This window comes from Solanum lycopersicum, chromosome 4, assembly GCF_036512215.1.
Source record: "Solanum lycopersicum chromosome 4, SLM_r2.1".
NCBI classification, from domain to species: domain Eukaryota; kingdom Viridiplantae; phylum Streptophyta; class Magnoliopsida; order Solanales; family Solanaceae; genus Solanum; species Solanum lycopersicum.
Genome location: NC_090803.1, coordinates 14,383,196 through 14,406,819, shown reverse-complemented (window position 1 = coordinate 14,406,819; position 23,624 = coordinate 14,383,196). Strand labels below are relative to the sequence as shown.

The 23,624-nt window shown below is 39.3% G+C and overlaps 1 protein-coding gene across 1 annotated transcript; it reads right to left on the bottom strand.

Moving 5' to 3' along the window:
• Window positions 1–4,623: 4,623 nt before the first annotated feature.
• Window positions 4,624–13,580, bottom strand: LOC138348272 (uncharacterized). Its single transcript, XM_069297087.1, has 2 exons — window positions 10,452–13,580; window positions 4,624–5,076 (listed from the first exon to the last, which is right to left on the bottom strand). The coding sequence occupies exons 1-2, from the start codon at window positions 11,890–11,892 to the stop codon at window positions 5,042–5,044; spliced, it is 1,476 nt and encodes a 491-aa protein (XP_069153188.1). The 5' UTR covers window positions 11,893–13,580; the 3' UTR covers window positions 4,624–5,041.
• Window positions 13,581–23,624: the final 10,044 nt, after the last annotated feature.

Sequence of the window (23,624 nt, the reverse complement as noted above, 5' to 3'; positions counted from 1 at the left end):
AAGTCCTATCGTGATCCTAAGAGTTGTATAGCGAACTTAAGGCAGTGAAAATAAGGACAAGCTTATGGTAATAGGTATGAATTTGTGTGAATTTGTTCTGAGAGCGAGTGTTGAAAAGTAATCCTTATACTTAAATTGAAAGCATTGTGTGAAAAATGAGGATTTTGTTTTGATATGAGGACACTAGTTGCAATACCGGAATTGTTAGCACCTCAGTGAGAAATTGAAGAGGATACGTGTTAGTGCATGTTGATTCTGTGTCATGTTCGGATCCCACATAGTTCAAGCCTAATAGTGATAGCATGCATAGATTTGATGAAATTAATCAGGATTGAAAGTCAAATGATTGCAAAAGATGAAACATGGATACTATTGTACAAAGATGTTGTATAGAGTCATAGTGCGTCGCTTGAGGACAAACAACGAATTTAAGTTGAGGGTGTTGATATACCGTGATTTCACAGTATTATTAATACTTTTTCCTTAAGTTTAGTGTGTCCAAAAGACTTTTTGTGCTAATTTTTATATAAGTTTCTTTTTATTTTTGCAGGAAATCTGTCCAAAGCGGAATGCGAAGATTTTGAGCGAAAAAAATGCAGAAAAGACCACCTACAGAGCTTATGACGGTTTGTCGTGCTTGTGGCGGTCCGTAGGTGGACGCGTAGTGCAGCTGCTGAAGGAAGATGGGGAAGACTGACCAAGTGTGGGGTTACGAAGCTTGTGATGGTCCGTCGTGTCTATGACGGTCCGTATTGCAGGTTCGTCATGAAGTTTAGAGAAGTGATCTCAGTACCCATATTTCAAGAGTTGAAGTGTTTTGAAACGAAGGCCCTCGATGGACCGTTGTGCCTATGACGGTCTGTCATACTTACCGTCGAGGGTAATGAAGAAGAGCAGCTGAAGAAATTGCATAAGTATGGGACGATGGAGTCCATGACGGTCCGTCGTGACCATGATGATCCGTCGCGAGGTCCGTCGACCCAGCCGTGTTTTGGCAGATTTCTAGCAAATAGAATCCTTGTTTAATTAGGTTTTTATTTTTTATAAATAGTTCAAAAAACCCCGTTTTTGAGGTTAGACCCTGGATTGTTAGACATCATACTATTAGACTTTGTGTATTAGTGTGAGATTCTTGATAATTATTAGACTTTTGATTATCATTGATTGTTGGTGATTGTTGGTGATTAATCAAGAAAACTTTCGTATTTTACTCTTTCTCATTGAAGTAAGTACATGAATTCTTATTTGATATATTTGAATATTGTGATTATGACTATGGGTAACTTAACTCCATAGCTAGGGTTGTGGGTACCATAGGCAAATAATAAGATAAAACCTAACTAAAATAACAATTCTAGAATGGTGTCTTGCATGTAGTAATAATTCTTTCGCTTAGAAGTCTTTTTAATGGATGGCCAACGTTAGATATCGCCTTAATGCTACTTGTCGGACCAAGGAGGTAGATAATAGAAAAAGAATTATCAACATAGATTTAGTATATACTATCTAATACGCTAGTATTGATTGGTACGAGGTAATAACTTAGTCAAATATCGAATACAATGCTTAATATGAGGTAAAGATAAGGGTTGGGAAAGCAACACACGTAGTCGGACCAAGGTGCGGAGTGAGATTTTCTAGATTCCGGACCAAGGATTTAGAAATACATAACTTATCACTTTGCATGCAAGATACTAGGAAAGAATTGTTATAGTAAGAATTATCAAGTTATGAACCTGTGGGGAACACGTAAACCCTAGTTACTTTGATTAATTGATTAAAATCCAACATTAAAAGCTGTTAAGTTTCTCTTTCAATTGAGTTAGTTATTTTCATTCATTTAGAATTAGAATCCCCCCTTTTATTGTATTTTTACTATCCAAGGAAGTCATTGACAAAACAATAGTAATAACAGGTTGAAGTTAAGTCTAGACTATTTTCCTCGTGCGAACGATCCCAACCTCACTAGTTGGGTTATTTACTTGACACGACCGCTTTACTTCTTATTTGAGAAGTAAGTTTGAGTGTATCACTAAATCCTTGGTCCGGCATCTAGAAAATCTCACTCCGCACCTTGGTCTGGCTACGTGTGTTGCTTTCCTAACCCTTATCTTTACCTTATATTAAGCATCGTATTCGATATTTGACTAAGTTATTACCTCATACCAATCAATACTAGCCTATTAGATAGTATATACTAAATCTATGTTGATAATTCTTTTCCTATTATATACCTCCTTGGTCCGCCAAGTAGCATAAAGGCGAGTTCTAACGTTGTCCATCCGTTAAAAAGACTTCTAAGCGAAAGAATTATTAATACATGCAATACACCATTCTAGAATTGTTATTTTAGTTAGGTTTTATCTCATTTTTTGCCTATGTTTACCACAACCCTAGTTATGGAGTTTAGTTACCCATAGTCATAATCAAAATGTTCAAATATATCAAATAAGAATTCATGTACTTACTTCAATGAGAAAGAGTAAAATCTGAATGTTTGCTTGATTAATCACCAACAATCACCAACAATTAATGATAATCAAAAGTCTAATATTTATCAAGAATCTCTCACTAATACAGAAAGTCTAATAGTATGATGTCTAACAATCCAGAGTCTATCCTCAAAAATGAGGTTTTTCGAACTATTTATAAAAAATAAAAACCTAATTAAACAAGGACTCTATTTGCTGGAAATCTGCCAAAACGCGGCTGGGTCGACGGACCTCACGACGGATCCTCATCATCACGACGGACCGTCATGGACTCCGTTGTCCCATACTTATGCAATTTCTTCAGCTGCTCTTCTTCATTACCCTCGACGACAAGTATGATGGACCGTCATAGGCACAACGGTCTGTCGAGGGCATTCATTTCAAAATACTTCAACTTTTGAAATATGGGTATTGGGATCACTTCTATGAACTTCATGACAAACCTGCAAGACGGACCGTTATAGACACGACGGACCATCACAAGCTTCGTAACCCCACACTTGGTCAGACTTCCCCATCTTCGTTCAGCAGCTGCACTACGCTGCCACCTACGAACCGTCACAAGCACGACGAACCGTCATAAGCTCCGTAGGTGGTCTCTTCTGCATTTTTTCGCTCAAAATCTCTGCATTCAGCTTTGGACAGATTTCCTGCAAAATAAAAAGAAACATATAAAAATTAGCACAAAAAGGCTTTTGGACACACTAAATCTAAGGAAAAAGTATCAATAATATCGTGAAACTACGGTATATCATTCACTCGTGGGATTCCTTTCACCAATATTTCCTCTCAAAATAAGTTTTCAAGAACTTCAAATACTAGGGTTTTTATTCTACAAAATGGACGTTCTTCCTAACCCTAGATTTTATGATTTTTAATGAAAGGTAAACGTTTTCTCTATATAGTTTTGCATTAATTGTGATTAATTGATTAATAATGTTTGAATGTCGTGTGATACATGATCCTTTTCTATGTGATGGTTTTTAATGGGTTGTTTGTACTGTTTCATAACTTGAAAACTTTATGGTTAGAATTTATGTTTTGAATGAACTCTTTTATGACCCGTTTACCCTCTCCTATGCTATGCAATGATATTGTACATGATTTTATGAGTTTTTATTGATTATGTCATTGACTATTTCATTCAGTATTATTATGAATATCGCATGATGAATAAGATTCTTGTATACAAGAGGTAAGTCTTCTAAAATTGTGATTACTATAAGATGTTTATGTTAGCCAATAAGTTGTGATGCTATATGAAAAGTATGTATGATGTTTCTATGGGAATATGCTGTCTATGAATACGTAAATTTTGAGATCATGATACGAACACGAATATGCAAGTTTATGATATCCGTTGTATTCTTTACACAAGGTGATATATGTTATATTAGTCTCACAAAAGAAAGATTATGATGAAAGAAACATTCCATATAATCTAAAAGAGCTCATGATCATGGTATAAAAGGAGATAATCACCTATGACTTATTATAAGTATATTATGAAAAACAAATTAAAGGTTATTTCAAGAAAAGGGACTTAAGCTAAACACTGATAAAGTAGATATGGGAAGTGTCCCTTCCCTAGGGGAAGGAAGGTTCTCAATGATTTTCATGAGATTGATGGTGCCATGTATGTGAAACTATGAATCTCTAATACATATCATACTTCTTGAACTATCTTGCCACCATAGGATACTATCTAGTTAATCCACCTATAAAGCTATGTCATTTGCGGTTCTACTTTGGCCAGTGGACCACCTCTTTTCGGTGTGGGGAAGACATTGAATTCCATGTTTAGCTCGCATGATCTATGTCGGTAAATGTGTATGTTCCCTCGTGTAAAATGAAAGAGAAGAAAATGAACGTTGGCTAGGGTGACTTGAGGAGTTTTCTTAGTATAGGATGTGGTATGGGACGCTACCTAGAAATCACACAAGTTTACTCTAAGGTAAGTCCTAAGAAACTGTTTTCAAGTAATATGATGATGTGAAAGATATATGTTTATGATACATGATGTCACTCTTACTGTCACGACCCAACCAAATGGGCGGTGACTACTGCCCGTTTTGGACACCCACATACAAACCTGCTAAGTATAACCAACTGAAACTAAGACAATATGGAATTTAATCAAATCAAGCCAACCCCAACGTCATATATATATAAGAGGACCTGTCTCATAAGGAGTCATAACCATTCAACCATAACAGCATACGCGAGCCGACAAGGCCGCCACTATTCAAAGCATAATAACATACGTATGCCGACAAGGCTGCCACTACACAATACACAATGATGTACGCAGCCGACAAGGCTGCCCCTGTACAAGCGGACATCCCAAACAAACCATGTCCAGACCATTATCCAAAACACATATATACAACCCACATAATGTCCACAGACCTCTAAGAGTACATTAGTGAAACTCGACGGGACAGGGCCCCGTCATACCCATAGACGAGCAAAAGACTACACAAAAGTTATGTACCAAAACGACTGGGCTCCGGAACAGTGGAGCTCTCCCAATCAGCAGAGTAGATATCCTAGGCAGGAGGATCACCGAACTGTGCGTCTACACCTGCGGGCATGAAACGCAGCCCCCCGAGGAAAGGGGGGTCAGTACGGACAATGTACTGAGTATGTAAAGCATAAGGTAAAGATTACAGGATACCAATATGGCAAGTCGAAAAAAAATATCGCTACACATATACCCTTTTAAGTGAAAATCATGCATATATTTAACATTTAAGGTGCCAGCTTCCCTAGTAAGGGGCTCGGCAAAATAATCATCACGTCATCTCCGTCATCATCATCATCATAACCATCCTCATCACCAATCATATATATAATATACATACCCGGCCCTCTAGTGAGGAACTCGGTGACATATGCAAGAAACTCCACACGAACATTACCCGGCCCGGGACTCGGTGAAATGATAAATGACTCTATGCACGAGCAGAATATTATGAGCAACCATATGCAATTAAAATCATTTCTTATAACTCAATAGAACAATCAACGTGAACGAGCAAGGAGTATTACCAAAGATTAATGTTTTATCAAGATTATGAACCTTTAGTATGATATGGAAACGTAAAATCTCAATGACTCTAAGAAGCATTACCATAGATATTAGAGATCATCATAGCCTTAGACATAGCCGATATATAGAGGAATAATTGTGGAAGCAAGAATATACGTCACCTAGACGCTCTAGAGGTAAGTATTAAATCTGTCCGTTATTCGCTTATTTTTAAAAGTCATGCCAAGCAAAGAAAGAAGGGACAGCGTTACATACCGTATAATCGAGCCGCACGTCCAATATTTACTGCTCAAGCTATTAATCTATAACAAGCAACAATCGTGCCGCAATTAGATAAACATCGTGCTTTACTTTCTTGTAAGCTAGCTAATAATCTAACGAAAATTCGGCAGCACCTCCCCTATTTTCCTTACTTCGTCCCAATCCGACAACAATCCAAATTATCCACAGCAATACCAATAACACATATAACCCAAAGAATCATATTAAACAGCCCCCTCACCAAAACAGTTCCGTCTCGGCAACCATAGCAGCGAAGCAACGACACACCGAGCGATAACTCATTTTATAATTCGCAACACATCTACCTTATCGTATTCATCCTTTGGAGTATATACTCATAATCACATTCAACATATACATAATGCCAAAACAGAATTTTCCTGCAGTTTGCTTTAACCAAAACAGCCCAAGCACCAACACGACACCACTAATAATCCGATTATGGTTTCCATTCATACTTAGCACATTCAATAACTAAAACATACTTCCTAAGCTACTGGTCACGCCCCCTTCTTAAAATTAATAGATAATTAACAAGGGTATTCTAAAGAATTAACACACCAAACAAGGAGATTACTAACCAAATTATTTGCAGCTGCTGGCTAAGAGTTGCAGGGTTGGTTTCTCCATTTCCATGGCTGCCTAAGACAAGTGGTGAAGAAGAAGATGATATGCAGCAATGCATTTCACCACTTTATTTAGCATGGAGTGGATTTCTCCACCTCATTTAATAGTATGAAGTGGAGGCAGCCCCTCTCTACACCTGTCCTTTAAGGCCAGCCCACAATCTGATCCCTTTTTAATTTTATCCTTGAGTGGTGGGGCCCACTGGATTAAATTAATCCTAATCAGCCACCAATTATGAGTGGTGGGGCCCATTGGATTAAATCAATCCAAATTAGCCACTAATTAATCTCTCACTTAAAGTTAATGGCACTTACATTAGCCAGCTCATACTTAATATCACATTTGGAAATAACATCCTTGCCTAATATTTCTTTACGTCTTCTTGATCACGATGCGCACTACGTATAAAAAAATACGAGGCATAACATCCTTCCCCCCTTAGGAACATTCGTCCTCAAATGTTAAGTTAGCGTCTTGCAAAAACAAATTCCCGCGAGGTCTCTCTAAAAGTTATACCTATCAACCTGCATTCCATAACTTACAGATGCCTCACAGCTACATAATCTCATTATCTATCAATATAGTCAAGCTAGGAATTGAATTACCTGCAGGTACGGGGAACAAGTAAGGATACGTATTCTTCATTTCATCTTCCGCTTCCCAAGTCATCTCCTCTCTATTGTTATTTTGCCACAACACTTTGACGGAAGCCACATCCTTAGTACGTAACCTTCTAACCTGACGATCAAGTATAGCCACGGGTTTCTGCTCATATGACAACTCCTCTGTTACCTGAATATCATCTACAGGGAATACTCTAGAAGGATCACCAATACATTTACGTAGCATCGATACATGGAAGACTAGATGTACCGTCTCCAAATCAGATGGTAGATCCAACTCATAGGCAACCTTGCCTATTCTACGAACAATCTGATAAGGCCCAATGTATCTCGGACTGAGCTTACCCTTCCTGCCGAATCTCATCACACCCCTCATGGGTGATACCTTCAGGAATACCCAGTCACCAATCTGAAACTCCAAATCTCGACGCCGATTATCTGCATATGACTTCTGTCGACTCTGGGCTGCTAATAATCTTTCTTGAATAAGCTTCACCTTGTCAACAACTTGATGAATCACATCCGGGCCTATTAACTTAGTCTCGCCAACATCAAACCAACCAATAGGTGATCTGCACTTCCTCCCATATAAGGCCTCGTATGGTGCCATCTGGATACTAGAATGGTAGCTATATTATAGGCAAAATCAATGAGCGACAAGTGGTCATCCCAGCTGCCTTTGAAGTCAATAATACAGGCCCGCAACATATCTTCTAGTGTCTGAATAGTACGCTCAGCCTGCCCATCAGTCTGAGGGTGAAATGCTGTGCTAAGGTTCACCTGTGTCCCCAATCCCTTCTGAAATGATCTCCAAAAGTTGGCTGTAAATTGAGCTCCTCTGTCTGATATAATGGACGTGGGAACCCCATGAAGTCTCACTATCTCCCTGACATATAACCTTGCATAATCTTCAGCCGAATAAGTAGTCCTGACTGGAAGAAAATGGGCCAATTTCGTTAGCCTATCTACAATAACCCATATAGAGTCATACTTCCGTTGAGTGCGAGGTAAGCCTGTAATGAAGTCCATATTAATCATCTCCCATTTCCAAGTCGGGATCTCTATCTCCTGTAATAATCCACCAGGCTTTTGATGTTCAAACTTGACTTGTTGACAATTCGGGCACTAGCAACAAACTCCGCTATGTCTTTTTTCATGTCATCCCACCAATATAAGCATCTGAGGTCATGATACATTTTCGTTGTCCCTGGGTGAATAGAATAACGGGCAGAGTGTGCCTCTCCCATAACCTGCCGTCGTAGCCCCGCAATATCGGGTACACACAATTTGCCTTCATATCGTAACACTCCGTCAGGTGTAACCTTAAATGGGGTCTTTTCCTTTTGAAGAGATGCATCTCTATACTGTGCCAGAATAGGGTCCTTGTATTGGTGTCTCTTTACCTCATCTATGATTGAGGACTCAACAACCTCTCGAATAGAAACTCCACTATCTTCCGAATTAGCTAGACGAACTCCAAGGCTGGATAGCCGCTGAATCTCCCGAACCATATCCCTCCCTTCTGGTTATACATCTGTCAAGCTACCCATGGACTTACGGCTAAGAGCATCTTCTACAACATTCGCTTTCCCTGGATGATATAAAATATCAACATCATAATCCTTTAGCAACTCTAACCACCGCCTCTCTCGTAAGTTCAGCTCCTTCTGTTTAAAGATATATTGGAGACTCTTATGATCTGTGTAGATGTCCACATGGACACAATATAAATAATGTCTCCATATCTTCAAGGCATGAACCACGACCGCTAACTCCAAATCGTGAGTAGGATAGTTCTTTTCATGCTTCCTAAGTTGTCGGGAGGCATAGGCTATAACTTTGCCATGCTGCATCAATACACATCCTAGCCCAACACCCGAAGCATCACAATAAATAACATAGCCGTCTGGTCCCTCCGGAAGAGTAAGGACTGGAGCTGTAGTCAATTTGTCTTTCAATAGCTGGAAGCTTCGCTCACAAGCATCTGTCCACTGGAACTTGGCTGCCTTTTGAGTTAGCCTTGTCAAAGGAGCTGAAATTGAGGCAAACTTTTCTACGAATCTCCTGTAATATCCTGCTAACCCCAAAAAGCTACGTACCTCAGTAGGTGTCGTAGGTCTGGGCCAAGTCTTTACTGCCTCAATCTTTTGCGTGTCTACCCGAATACCATCAGCTCCAATAATATGCCCCAAGAATGCCACTGAAGTCAACCAGAACTCGCACTTAGAAAATTTAGCATACAACTTCTGGTGCTGAAGCACCCTAAGTACCATTCTTAAATGATCTGCATGCTTCTCTTCTGAACGTGAATAGACCAGAATATCGTCTATAAATACAATAACAAACATATCAAGGAATGGTTTAAATACTCGATTCATTAAATCCATGAACACCGCTGGAGCATTATTCAGCCCAAAAGACAGCACTCTAAACTCATAATGCCCATATCGGGTCCGGAATGCCGTCTTTGGAATATCTGCCTCCCTTACCCGCACCTGATGATAACCTGACCGCAAGTCTATCTTTGAGAAACACTTTGCACCCTGCAACTGGTCAAATAGATCGTCAATCCTTGGGAGGGGATACCTGTTCTTTATTGTTACTTTGTTCAACTGCCTATAATCAATGCACATCCGCAACGACTCATCCTTCTTCCTCACAAACAATACCGGGTCTCCCCAAGGTGACGTACTAGGCCTGATGAAGCCCTTTTCTAGCAAATCCCTCAATTGCTCTTTCAATTCTTTCAACTCAGCAGGTGCCATTCTATAAGGAGGTATAGATATAGGCTGGGTATCTGGCAGTACATCTATAGTAAACTCTATCTCCCGTTCTGGAGGAAGGCCTGGAAGTTCCTCGGGAAATACATCGGGAAATTCATTAACTACCGGGACTGATTGAAGAGTCGGTGCCTCTGCCTTTATGTCATGCACCCGAATCAGATGGTAAATATAGCCTTTTCTAACCATCTTCCTGGCCTTGAGGTATGAAATGAACTTACCTTTCGGCGATATTGTACTTCCCTTCCACTCTATAATCGGTTCCCCTGGAAATTGAAATCGAACTATCTTTCCTCTGCAATCAACATTAGCATAACAAGCAGCCAACCAATCCATGCCCATGATAATATCAAACTCAATCATATTTAACTCTATTAGATCTGCTACAGTACGACGACCATATATAACTACTGAACAATTCCTATATACTCGCGTAGCTATGACAAAATCTCCTACAGGTGTAGCTACCTCAAATGGTTCTATCAACTCAGACTCTATTCCGATCCTACTAGCAACAAAGGGAGATATATATATGATAAGGTGGAACCTGGGTCTATCAATTCATACACACTTCGGGAGAAAAGTGATAATATACCTGTGATCACATTAGGTGACGCCTCTTGATCTTGCCTATTAGTCAAAGCATATATATGGTTTGAGGGACCTCTAGAACTGGAAGCTCCACCACGTCCTCTACCACGGCCTGCTGGCGCCTGAATACCCTGCCCCGTAGGGCGCATAGCCACAGAAGAAGATGAACCAGCAACGGACCCTGTAGGCTGTGCCATACCACCTGCACTACCTCTAAGGTGACACTCCCTCATAGTATGGCCCTGACGGCTGCAAGAAAAACACGCACCTGTAGCCCAACGACATTCCCCAAGATGGGACTTACCACAACGAGAACACCGAGGCAAAGGTGGCCTCGACTGGCTCAAACCCCTGCCCATCTGTGACCCTGACGCCCTAGAGCTCTGACCAGCTTCCGAATATCCCATACGATCGAACCCCCTACCCATGAAACGTGGGGGTGCACTCTGTGCTGGCTGGGAAGAAAATCTAACATGCTGCTGAGACTGCCTGCTTTGAAACTCGTCAGGATAACCTGCTGATCTAGCCCTCTTATGTTGGCCTCTATTATAATCTCTATCTGGCTGACGTCCCCAGTGCCGATCCTCTACCCCCTGTGCATATGCCTGCACCCGAGCAATGTCCATACCTGGCTGAAGAGTCACTGCCATACAACCGTCAATCAGATAACGATCCAATCCCATCACATAACGATGTACCCTGTCTGCCATATCAGCCACAATAGTAGGCGCATGCCTAGACAATGAATTAAACTCGAGGCTATACTCTCGAACGCTCCTTCCATTTTGCTTCAAACGCAAGAATCTATCGACTCTAGCTTGCTTCATCTCTGGAGGCAGGAAGTGGCCCTGGAAAGCCTCCACAAATTCATCCCATACCGCTGGAGGAGCACCCTCACCCCTAGATAACTCCCAAGACTCATACCAATTAATAGCTACATCCCGCAAACGATACGTAGCCAACTCAACAGACTCGGTCTCTGAAGCCTTGATTATCCTCAATGTACGCTGCATCTGACGAATAAACTCTTGCGGATCATCCTGGGGCCTTGACCCAAAGAACTCTAGAGGATTACAACTTAAGAAGTCACGAGCCCTTAAGCTATCAGATCTGTCCGCATGATCAACTCCTAGTCCATGCCTGCGAGCCTGATCTGCCACTAATCTAGTCAGCAATTGAACCGCATCTCTCATGGCCCTATCCTCCGCCCCTGACTGAGGAGCTGGAGGTTCAGATGTTGGGGCCTCGGGGGCTGGTGGTGTCCCCCGAACTGGAGCTGCTGCTGCTCTAAGCTTTTCTGGCGGTGGGGGTGTAGCAGAGCTCTCTGACTGGAGCATAATACCAGGCATAGACTGGGCACGGTCCCTAGTAACTCTCCGGGTCTGACTAGTACCTTCTGCTACCGATTTTCCCTTCTGGGCGGCTGTCGCTTTCTTTGGAGGCATAGCTGAAAACACACGGATTTGTTAGAGAGGGATTATCCTGTTAATATAGCTCTATCGAACGATCTAGAATAAGATGAAAGAATGAAATCCTAAATGTCCTGTAGCTTCCTGTTTATAGATGTGGTGCACAACACACTGATAAACAAGACTCTACTAGACACGGTCTGTAGACACTTCCGAGGAATAACCGCTCTGATACCACTCTTTGTCACGACCCAACCAAATGGGTCGTGACTAGTGCCCGTTTTGGAGACCACATACAAACCTGCTAAGTATAACCAACTGAAACTAAGACAATATGGAATTTAATCAAATTAAGACAACCCCAACGTCATATATATATAAGAGGACCTGTCTCATAAGGAGTCATAACCATTCAACCATAACAGCATACGTGAGCCGACAAGGCCGCCACTATTCAAAGCATAATAACATACGTATGCCGACAAGGCTGCCACTACACAATACAAAATGATGTACGCAGCCGACAAGGCTGCCCCTGTACAAGCGGACATCCCAAACAAACCATGCCAAGACCATTATCCAAAACATATATATACAACCCACATAATGTCCACAGACCTCTAAGAGTACATTAGTGAAACTCGACGGGACAGGGCCCCGCCATACCCATAGATGAGCAAAAGACTACACAAAAGTTATGTACCAAAACGACTGGGCTCCGGAACAGTGGAGCTCTCCTAATCAGCAAAGTAGATATCCTAGGCGGGAGGATCATCGAACTGTGCGTCTACATCTGTGGGCATGAAACGCAGCCCCCCGAGGAAAGGGGGGTCAGTACGGACAATGTACTGAGTATGTAAAGCATAAGGTAAAGATGACAGGATACCAATATGGCAAGTCGAAACAAAATATTGCTACACATATACCCTTTTAAGTGAAAATCATGCATATATTTAACATTTAAGGTGCCCAGCTTCCCTAGTAAGGGGCTCGGCAAAATAATCATCACGTCATATCCGTCATCATCATCATCATAACCATCCTCATCACCAATCATATATATAATATACTTACCCGGCCCTCTAGTGAGGAACTCGGTGACATATGCAAGAAACTCCGCACGAACATTACCCGGCCTGGGACTCGGTGAAATGATAAATGACTCTATGCACGAGCAGAATATTATGAGCAACCATATGCAATAAAATCATTTCTTATAACTCAATAGAAAAATCAACGTGAACCAGCAAGGAGTATTACCAAAGATTAATGTTTTATCAAGATTATGAACCTTTAGTACGATATGGAAATGTAAAATCTCAATGACTCTAAGAAGCATTACCATAGATATTAGAGATCATCATAGCCTTAGACATAGCCGATATATAGAGGAATAATTGTGGAAGCAAGAATATACGTCACCTAGACGCTCTAGAGGTAAGTATCAAATCTATCCGTTATTCGCTTATTTTTAAAAGTCATGCCAAGCAAAGAAAGAAGGGACAGCGTTACATACCGTATAATCGAGCCGCACGTCCTATATTTACTGCTCAAGCTATTAATCTATAACAAGCAACAATCGTGCCGCAATTAGATAAACATCGTGCTTTACTTTCTTGTAAGCTAGCTAATAATCTAATGAAAATTTGGCAGCACCTCCCCTATTTTCCTTACTTCGTCCCAATCCGACAACAATCCAAATTATCCACAGCAATACCAATAACACATATAACCCAAAGAATCATATTAAACAGCCCCCTCCCCAAAACAGTTCCGTCTCGGCAACCATAGCAGCGAAGCAACGACACACCAAGCGATAACTCGTTTTATAATTCACAACACATCTACCTTATCATATTCATCCTTTGGAGTATATACTCATAATCACATTCAACATATACATAATGCCAAAAAAGAATTTTCCTGCAGTTTGCTTTAATGAAAACAGCCCAAGCACCAACACGACACCACTTATTAATAATCCGATTATGGTTTCCATTCATACTTAGCACATTCAATAACTAAAACAAACTTCCTAAGCTACTGGTCACGCCCCCTTCTTAAAATTAATGGATAATTAACAAGGGTATTCTAAAGAATTAACACACCAAACAAGGAGATTACTAACCAAATTATTTGCAGCTGCTGGCCAAGAGTTGCAGGGTTGGTTTCTCCATTTCCATAGCTGCCTAAGACAAGTGGTGAAGAAGAAGATGATATGCAGCAATGCATTTCACCACTTTATTTAGCATGGAGTGGATTTCTCCACCTCATTTAATAGTATGAAGTGGAGGCAGCCCCCCTCTACACCTGTCCACTAAGGTCAGCCCACAATCTGATCCCTTTTTAATTTTTGCCTTGAGTGGTGGGGCCCACTGGATTAAATTAATCCTAATCAGCCACCAATTATGAGTGGTGGGGCCCATTGGATTAAATCAATCCAAATTAGCCACTAATTAATCCCTCACTTAAAGTTAATGGCACTTACATTAGCGAGCTCATACTTAATATCACATTTGGAAATAACAACCTTGCCTAAATTTCTTTACGTCTTCTAGATCACGATGCGCACTACGTATAAAAAAAATACGAGACATAACACTTACATGAAGGCTGGCTATTATAATGAATATGTTATTGAGTTATATTTTTATATGAAGTAATGTTTTACTTATAGTCCCAATCTTATCTACTTGGTTATGTGGGGTTATGGGGCTTCACATGATCATTGAACATGTAGGTTGGGGAAGGGATCATTGGTAAGTGTTTTATATGTTACGTTTATATGATTTAATGAATATAAATTTGTGACGTGATTTTATGAGAATATTCCTTCGATTATGATCATGCTTTAAGAGATAAAATTATAACTTGTATATGTTATATGGTATGTGAATTAAAGACTTTAATGACTTAGCATATTTTCTAAAGAATGATAAATGATACTTTTCGTGCATGTACCTATGTGTTGTGTACATATACCCATACTTAGTACATGTGGCGTACTAGCGTGGGATTAGCAAAATTAATGAGCTTTACATATTCGAATTAGGAAAGTCAGTGAGCTTTTGAAATTTGGATTAGGACAGTGAGTGAGCTTTCCAAATTTGGATTAGGAAATTCATTCAATGAGAATAACATGCATCATCATACTTATCATATTGTACACAACACATAACATCTTGCACATAGTGAATAACATATTGCATATAGCACATAACATATTGCATATAACACATAACAATTTTCATATCTGTCATGACCCAACCCAATGGGCCGTGACTAGTGCCCGTTTTGGACACTCACATACAAACATGCTAAGTATAACAAACTGAAACTAAGGCAATATGGAATTTAATCAAATCAAGCCAACCCCAACGTCATATATATATAAGAGGACCTGTCTCATAAGGAGTCATAACCATTCAACCATAACAGCATACGCGAGCCGACAAGGCCGCCACTATTCAAAGCATAATAACATACATATGCCGACAAGGCTGCCACTACACAATACACAATGATGTACGCAGCCGACAAGGCTGCCCCTGTACAAGCGGACATCCCAAACAAACCATGCCCAGACCATTATCCAAAACATATATATACAACCCACATAATGTCCACAGACCTCTAAGAGTACATTAGTGAAACTCGACGGGACAGGGCCCCGCCATACCCATAGACGAGCAAAAGACTACACAAAAGTTATGTACCAAAACGACTGGGCTCCGGAACAGTGGAGCTCTCCCAATCAGCAGAGTAGATATCCTAGGCAGGAGGATCACCGAACTGTGCGTCTACACCTGCGGGCATGAAACGCAGCCCTCCGAGGAAAGGGGGGTCAGTACGGACAATGTACTGAGTATGTAAAGCATAAGGTAAAGATGATAGGATACCAATATGGCAAGTCGAAACAAAATATCGCTAGACATATACCCTTTTAAGTGAAAATCATGCGTATATTTAACATTTAAGGTGCCCAGCTTCCCTAGTAAGGGGCTCGGCAAAATAATCATCATGTCATCTCCGTCATCATCATCATCATAACCATCCTTATCGCCAATCATATATATAATATACATACCCGACCCTCTAGTGAGGAACTCGGTGACATATGCAAGAAACTTCGCACGAACATTACCCGGCCCGGAACTCGGTGAAATGATAAATGACTCTATGCACGAGCAGAATATTATGAGCTACCATATGCAATCAAAATCATTTCTTATAACTCAATAGAAAAATCAACGTGAACCAGCAAGGAGTATTACCAAAGATTAATGTTTTATCAAGATTATGAACCTTTAGTACGATATGGAAATGTAAAATCTCAATGACTCTAAGAAGCATTACCATAGATATTAGAGAACATCATAGCCTTAGATATAGCTGATATATAGAGGAATAATTGTGGAAGCAAGAATATACGTCACCTAGACGCTCTAGAGGTAAGTATCAAATCTGTCCGTTATTCGCTTATTTTTAAAAGTCATGCGAAGTAAAGAAAGAAGGGACAGAGTTACATACCGTATAATCGAGCCGCACGTCCAATATTTACTACTCAAGCTATTAATCTATAACAAGCAACAATCGTGCCGCAATTAGATAAACATCGTGCTTTTCTTTCTTGTAAGCTAGCTAATAATCTAACGAAAATTCAGCAGCACCTCCCCTATTTTCCTTACTTCGTCCCAATCCGACAACAATCCAAATTATCCACAGCAATACCAATAACACATATAACCCAAAGAATCATATTAAACAGCCCCCTCCCCAAAACAGTTCCGTCTCGGCAACCATAGCAGCGAAGCAACGACACACCAAGCGATAACTCGTTTTATAATTCGCAACACATCTACCTTATCATATTCATCCATTGGAGTATATACTCATAATCACATTCAACATATACATAATGCCAAAACAGAATTTTCCTGCAGTTTGCTTTAATCAAAACAGCCCAAGCACCAACACGAGACCACTAATAATCCGATTATGGTTTCCATTCATACTTAGCACATTCAATAACTAAAACAAACTTCCTAAGCTACTGATCACGCCCCCTTCTTAAAATTAATGGATAATTAACAAGGGTATTCTAAAGAATTAACACACCAAACAGGGAGATTACTAACCAAATTATTTGCAGCTGCTGGCCAAGAGTTGCAGGGTTGGTTTCTCCATTTCCATGGCTGCCTAAGACAAGTGGTGAAGAAGAAGATGATATGCAGCAATGCATTTCACCACTTTATTCAGCCTGGAGTGGATTTCTCCATCTCATTTAATAGTATGAAGTGGAGGCAGCCCCCCTCTACACCTGTCCACTAAGGCCAGCCCACAATCTGATCCCTTTTTAATTTTTGCCTTGAGTGGTGGGGCCCACTGGATTAAATTAATCCTAATCAGCCACCAATTATGAGTGGTGGGGCCCATTGGATTAACTCAATCCAAATTAGCCACTAATTAATCCCTCACTTAAAGTTAATGGCACTTACATTAGCCAGCTCATACTTAATATCACATTTGGAAATAACAACCTTGCCTAAATTTCTTTACGTCTTCTAGATCACGATGCGCACTACGTATAAAAAAAATACGAGGCATAACACTTACATGAAGGCTGGCTATTATAATGAATATGTTATTGAGTTATATTTTTATATGAAGTAATGTTTTACTTATAGTCCCAATCTTATCTACTTGGTTATGTGGGGTTATGGGGCTTCACATGATCATTGAACATGTAGGTTGGGGAAGGGATCATTGGTAAGTGTTTTATATGTTACGTTTATATGATTTAATGAATATAAATTTGTAACGTGATTTTATGAGAATATTCCTTCGATTATGATCATGCTATAAGAGATAAAATTATAACTTGTATATGTTATATGGTATGTGAATTAAAGACTTTAAAGACTTAGCATATTTTCTAAAGAATGATAAATGATACTTTTCGTGCATGTACCTATGTGTTCTGTACATATACCCATACTTAGTACATGTGGCGTACTGGGTGGGATTAGCAAAGTTAATGAGCTTTACATATTCGAATTAGGAAAGTCAGTGAGCTTTCGAAATTTGGATTAGGACAGTGAGTGAGCTTTCCAAATTTGGATTAGGAAATTCATTTCATGAGAATAACATGCATCATCATACTTATCATATTGTACACAACACATAACATCTTGCACATAGTGAATAACATATTGCATATAGCACATAACATATTGCATATAACGCATAACAATTTTCATATCTGTCACGACCCAACCTGATGGGCCGTGACTAGTGCCCGTTTTGGACACCCACATACAAACCTGCTAAGTATAACCAACTGAAACTAAGATAATATGGAATTTAATCAAATCAAGCCAACCCCAACGTCATGTATATATAAGAGGACCTGTCTCATAAGGAGTCATAACCATTCAACCATAACAGCATACACGAGACGACAAGGCTGCCACTACACAATACACAATGATGTACGCAGCCGACAAGGCTGCCCCTGTACAAGCGGACATCCCAAACAAACCATGTCCAGACCATTATTTAAAACATATATATATAACCCACATAATGTCCACAGACCTCTAAGAGTACATTAGTGAAACTCGATGGGACAGGGCCCCGCCATACCCATAGACGAGCAAAAGACTACATAAAAGTTATCTACCAAAACGACTGGGCTCCGGAACAGTGGAGCTCTCCCAATCAGCAGAGTAGATATCCTAGGAGGGAGGATTACCGAACTGTGCGTCTACACCTGCGGGCATGAAACGCAGCCCTCCGAGGAAAGGGGGGTCAGTACGAACAATGTACTGAGTATGTAAAGCATAAGGTAAAGATGACAGGATACCAATATGGCAAGTCAAAACAAAATATCGCTACACATATACCCTTTTAAGTGAAAATCATGCATATATTTAACATTTAAGGTGCCCAGCTTCCCTAGTAAGGGGCTTGGCAAAATAATCATCACGTCATCTCCGTCATCATCATCATCATAACCATCCTCATCACCAATCATATATATAATTTACATACCCGTCCCTCTAGTGAGGAACTCGGTGACATATGCAAGAAACTCCGCACGAACATTACCCGGCCCGGGACTCGGTGAAATGATAAATGACTCTATGCACGAGCAGAATATTATGAGCAACCATATGCAATTAAAATCATTTCTTATAACTCAATAGAACAATCAACGTGAACCAGCAAGGAGTATTACCAAAGATTAATGTTTTATCAAGATTATGAACCTTTAATACGATATGGAAACGTAAAATCTCAATGACTCTAAGAAGCATTACCATAGATATTAGAGATCATCATAGCCTTAGAAATAGCCGATATATAGAGGAATAATTGTGGAAGCAAGAATATACGTCACCTAGACGCTCTAGAGGTAAGTATCAAATCTGTCCGTTATTCGCTTATTTTTAAAAGTCATGCCAAGCAAAGAAAGAAGGGACAGCGTTACATACCATATAATCGAGCCGCACGTCCAATATTTACTACTCAAGCTATTAATCTATAACAAGCAACAATCGTGCCGCAATTAGATAAACATCGTGCTTTACTTTCTTGTAAGCTAGCTAATAATCTAACAAAAATTCGGCAGCACCTCCCCTATTTTCCTTACTTCGTCCCAATCCGACAACAATCCAAATTGTCCACAGCAATACCAATAACACATATAACCCAAAGAATCATATTAAATAGCCCCCTCCCCAAAACAGTTCCGTCTCGGCAACCATAGCAACGAAGCAACGACACACCAAGCGATAACTCGTTTTATAATTCACAACACATCTACCTTATCGTATTCATCCTTTGGAGTATATACTCATAATCACAATCAACATATACATAATGCCAAAACAGAATTTTCCTGTAGTTTGCTTTAATCAAAACAGCCCAAGCACCAACACGACACCACTAATAATCCGATTATGGTTTCCATTCATACTTAGCACATTCAATAACTAAAACAAACTTCCTAAGCTACTGGTCACGCCCCCTTCTTAAAATTAATGGATAATTAACAAGGGTATTCTAAAGAATTAACACACCAAACAAGGAGATTACTAACCAAATTATTTGCAGCTGCTGGCCAAGAGTTGCAGGGTTGGTTTCTCCATTTCCATAGCTGCCTAAGACAAGTGGTGAAGAAGAAGATGATATGCAGCAATGCATTTCACCACTTTATTTAGCATGGAGTGGATTTCTCCACCTCATTTAATAGTATGAAGTGGAGGCAGCCCCCCTCTACACCTGTCCACTAAGGTCAGCCCACAATCTGATCCCTTTTTAATTTTTGCCTTGAGTGGTGGGGCCCACTGGATTAAATTAATCCTAATCAGCCACCAATTATGAGTGGTGGGGCCCATTGGATTAAATCAATCCAAATTAGCCACTAATTAATCCCTCACTTAAAGTTAATGGCACTTACATTAGCCAACTCATACTTAATATCACATTTGGAAATAACATTCTTGCCTAATATTTCTTTACGTCTTCTAGATCACGATGCGCACTACGTATAATAAAAAATAAAAAATACGAGGCATAACAATATCATTCATTCATATTCCATGATACCTTGGAATCATGGACACGATATCAAGACTTCGCAAAATGAGGGCTCAACATATGGGACCACAACTTGGGAGTCTTCTTTAGCAAAAACAGAGTCTGCTTCATTAATTAAATATGTACTTCATTTCATTTCATTCATAGGCTAGTACGAACACCAACTATACCCAGGATGTAGTTTAAGACATTCATTGGGTTTGTTGTGCAATGATCAAGAATGACCTAATGTCATTACTTGAGTCTGGCTCACCTCATTATTATCCTATACTAACACCTTTAGTATCATTCATTTTGTTATGTTCATCTTTTGAGGCTGACCTCATTCATTCATGGGGAACTTTAAATTTAACCGACATAGATCATGTGAGCACCATGAAATCCAGTGTCTCCCCTACACCGAAAAGAGGTGGAATCACCGGCCAAAGTGACCCAAAGCATGCTAGCGTACATGGGAATTGAACCCCGCCATATCCCTATATTGGCATTATAGGTTCAAAGACTAGGAGATATAAGTAGACCCATACCTAGCATGCCGGACAGTCTCATCTCATAAGAGTTACGTGAACCTCTGCCTTTCCCGAAAGAAGGCATCACCGCTCATAGCTAGTCTATCGATGCTCAGTATAAAGTTCTATTACATTCAACTCATACGTCATGGAAGTTGGCTTCTAGTATGAGGAAATCATATCTCAACAGATTATTTCTTATGTCATCATTAGTATTAAGTTTGTTAATCACAATACTTTCATTAGAGTGTTCAAAGAGACTGGTCTATTCTTTAACTTTACACTCTCATAGGTGAGTACATTTAGGGAACATTTACTTAGGCTTATTTGAGATTGATCTCATCTTTTACATTAGCCTCATATCATGTTGTCACCACATTCATTAACATTAGCACATTTCTCTTCATAACTACTCACCCATTTTGTTTACGTCAATGTTCATTTCATCATATACCAATGCACTTTCCATTTAGTGTGTTTCACACTCTTACTTAACCCTTCTAATGTTTAATCATTTCATTGTTTATTTTATCATTTCATTGTTCATTTCATCATTTAAATGTTCAATTCACCATGTGCCAATGCATATGGCCATTTAGTGTGTTTTACACTCTTACTCAACCGTTCTAGGGTTCACTTAGTTTAAAGGTATGCTAAACTTATGGGACTATACATATAAGCCATGAGGCTAAGTTCATAGTTCGTTTAAAATGATTATCTTTCTAAGATTATGTATTACAGGATTTATGCATCTTGTATGTATGCCAAGATCTCAATTTCGATCTAAGTAGGTAGCATTATTCTTGAATATTGAATTCACGTATAACTTATGTATTAATACGGAATTTTGAAAGGGAACCTTGTCTCAAATACCTTGGAAAAAACTTACATTTTTCCTTTATTTTATTTTTGTCAACACGGCTTGGGGAGCCAAGATCAAGCCCCAACACCTTCATTTTCTTTTAATGTCTTTTATTTACATTTTATCTTTCTTGGTCGAGGGGTTGTGGGATTGAACCCCCACAGCCTCTTTTTATTTTAATTTCTTTTTCAATGGCTTCTTTGAGTTGCCCATGTGGTTGTGCGATATAACCCCCACAACCTCTCTTTATTCTTCATTTAACTCTACTTTTCCCCCTAGAGGTAGTGGGTTCGATTACCACGCCTCACACTTTTTTTCTTTTCATTTTTCCATAAACTTGACGGAAAGGTTGTGGGTTCGAATCCCACTCCTCTCATTTCTTATTTTCATACTTTAATTTCTAGACAAGACCATGGTTTGGATCCCCTTCACCACATTCCTTTTTACTTTTTTGTTTTCATGGTCTTTTACATGGTGAGGTCAGGGGTTCAATCCTCCATGACCTAACTTGTTCTAATTCATATTTTCACAGCATCTTGAACCCTCTTAAATTGACTTAAACTAATCATTTGAAACTGGAAATGTTATAGTTTTTCTTGATCATCTTTTCAAAAAGTTATACATTAGTTCTTAGGGAATTTAATAGTTCATTTAGAATGTTTTAGGTACATTATCGTTGATTCGATTAGGCAAGAGTTTCTCACTCTATTCACCCACATTGCACTTCATATGAACATAACGATTTACATAAGTTCTTGCACGCAAGATCACAACCATAACATTAGAATTTTTGAGCCTTAACCTAAGAACACTTAGTCATGGTAATTTTTTTGGCACACACATGGACATAGTTTCGGAACACATAGGTTGTTATTCATACGATTTAAAACACACATACATGAACATATTTATAACAAAAAACGCAACACACGACTTATATATACCAGCAAACATACCCAACCTAATAATCATTGGGATCTAATGACAGGAACATGCAACGTGGAACAACCATAGTTTTCGAATTTAATATACTGAACCTTAGGGGTCGCTTGGGAAAGGGACCAAGAGATAAGATAACCCATACATTTTGAACGTTCAAACCTCAACTTTCTGCCCAAAAATCTTCTCCAAACACAAGTCCAACATCGAAAGTTCAACACCCAACTCGACGTAAAACCTTCTCTTTGCCTAGGTAATCGATTAACGTTTGTTTTTCTTATATTTTTGTTTGAGTTCATCAAGTGTGAAAACCTTGGTAAATTTTCTGTTTTTGAATATTATTTGGGAGAGAAAAATGTGAATGGGAAGAGAGAGTGATCGCGAATGTTGAGGAGATAGACGTGAGAGAGTGAGAGTTTTATTAAGCTCAGAGTCTAGTTTAGGACTTAGTCAAATATGGTTTTTATAAAATAAAATAAAAATTGATTTCCCTTTTATTTTAAATAAGATAATAAATAATAAATATTAATTAATTACATTAATTTACCAACTTAAACCAAAAACAAATTTAATTCATTGCTTCCATCTAGGTTCGAACCCGGCTGGAGCAAGACTTCACTCTAAGAGCAAATTTCCAGTCCTCTTTCCCCAAAATACCCCTCCACCTTATTAATTAAATAATTAATTATTAGGGTAATTATGATACTACCCTTAGCCTGGAAAAATACCATTTCACCCCTAGAACCTCAAAAATTAATATTTCCCCTTTTTAAGTCCGGTAAAGACTAATATAGGTAAATCTTCATATTTGGGAGCCCTAGATGGTTGGACCCAACCTTTCCTAGCTCAATTAA

Bases quoted from the DNA above. Each gene is read 5' to 3' on its own strand.
- LOC138348272 (XM_069297087.1), bottom strand. From the start codon at position 11,892: ATGCCTCCAAAGAAAGCGACAGCCGCCCAGAAGGGAAAATCGGTAGCA. The intron at 5,077-10,451 runs GTATATTATCAC...TCATGCCCGCAG, and splicing joins GTCACCTAATGTGATCACAG to GTGTAGACGCACAGTTCGGT.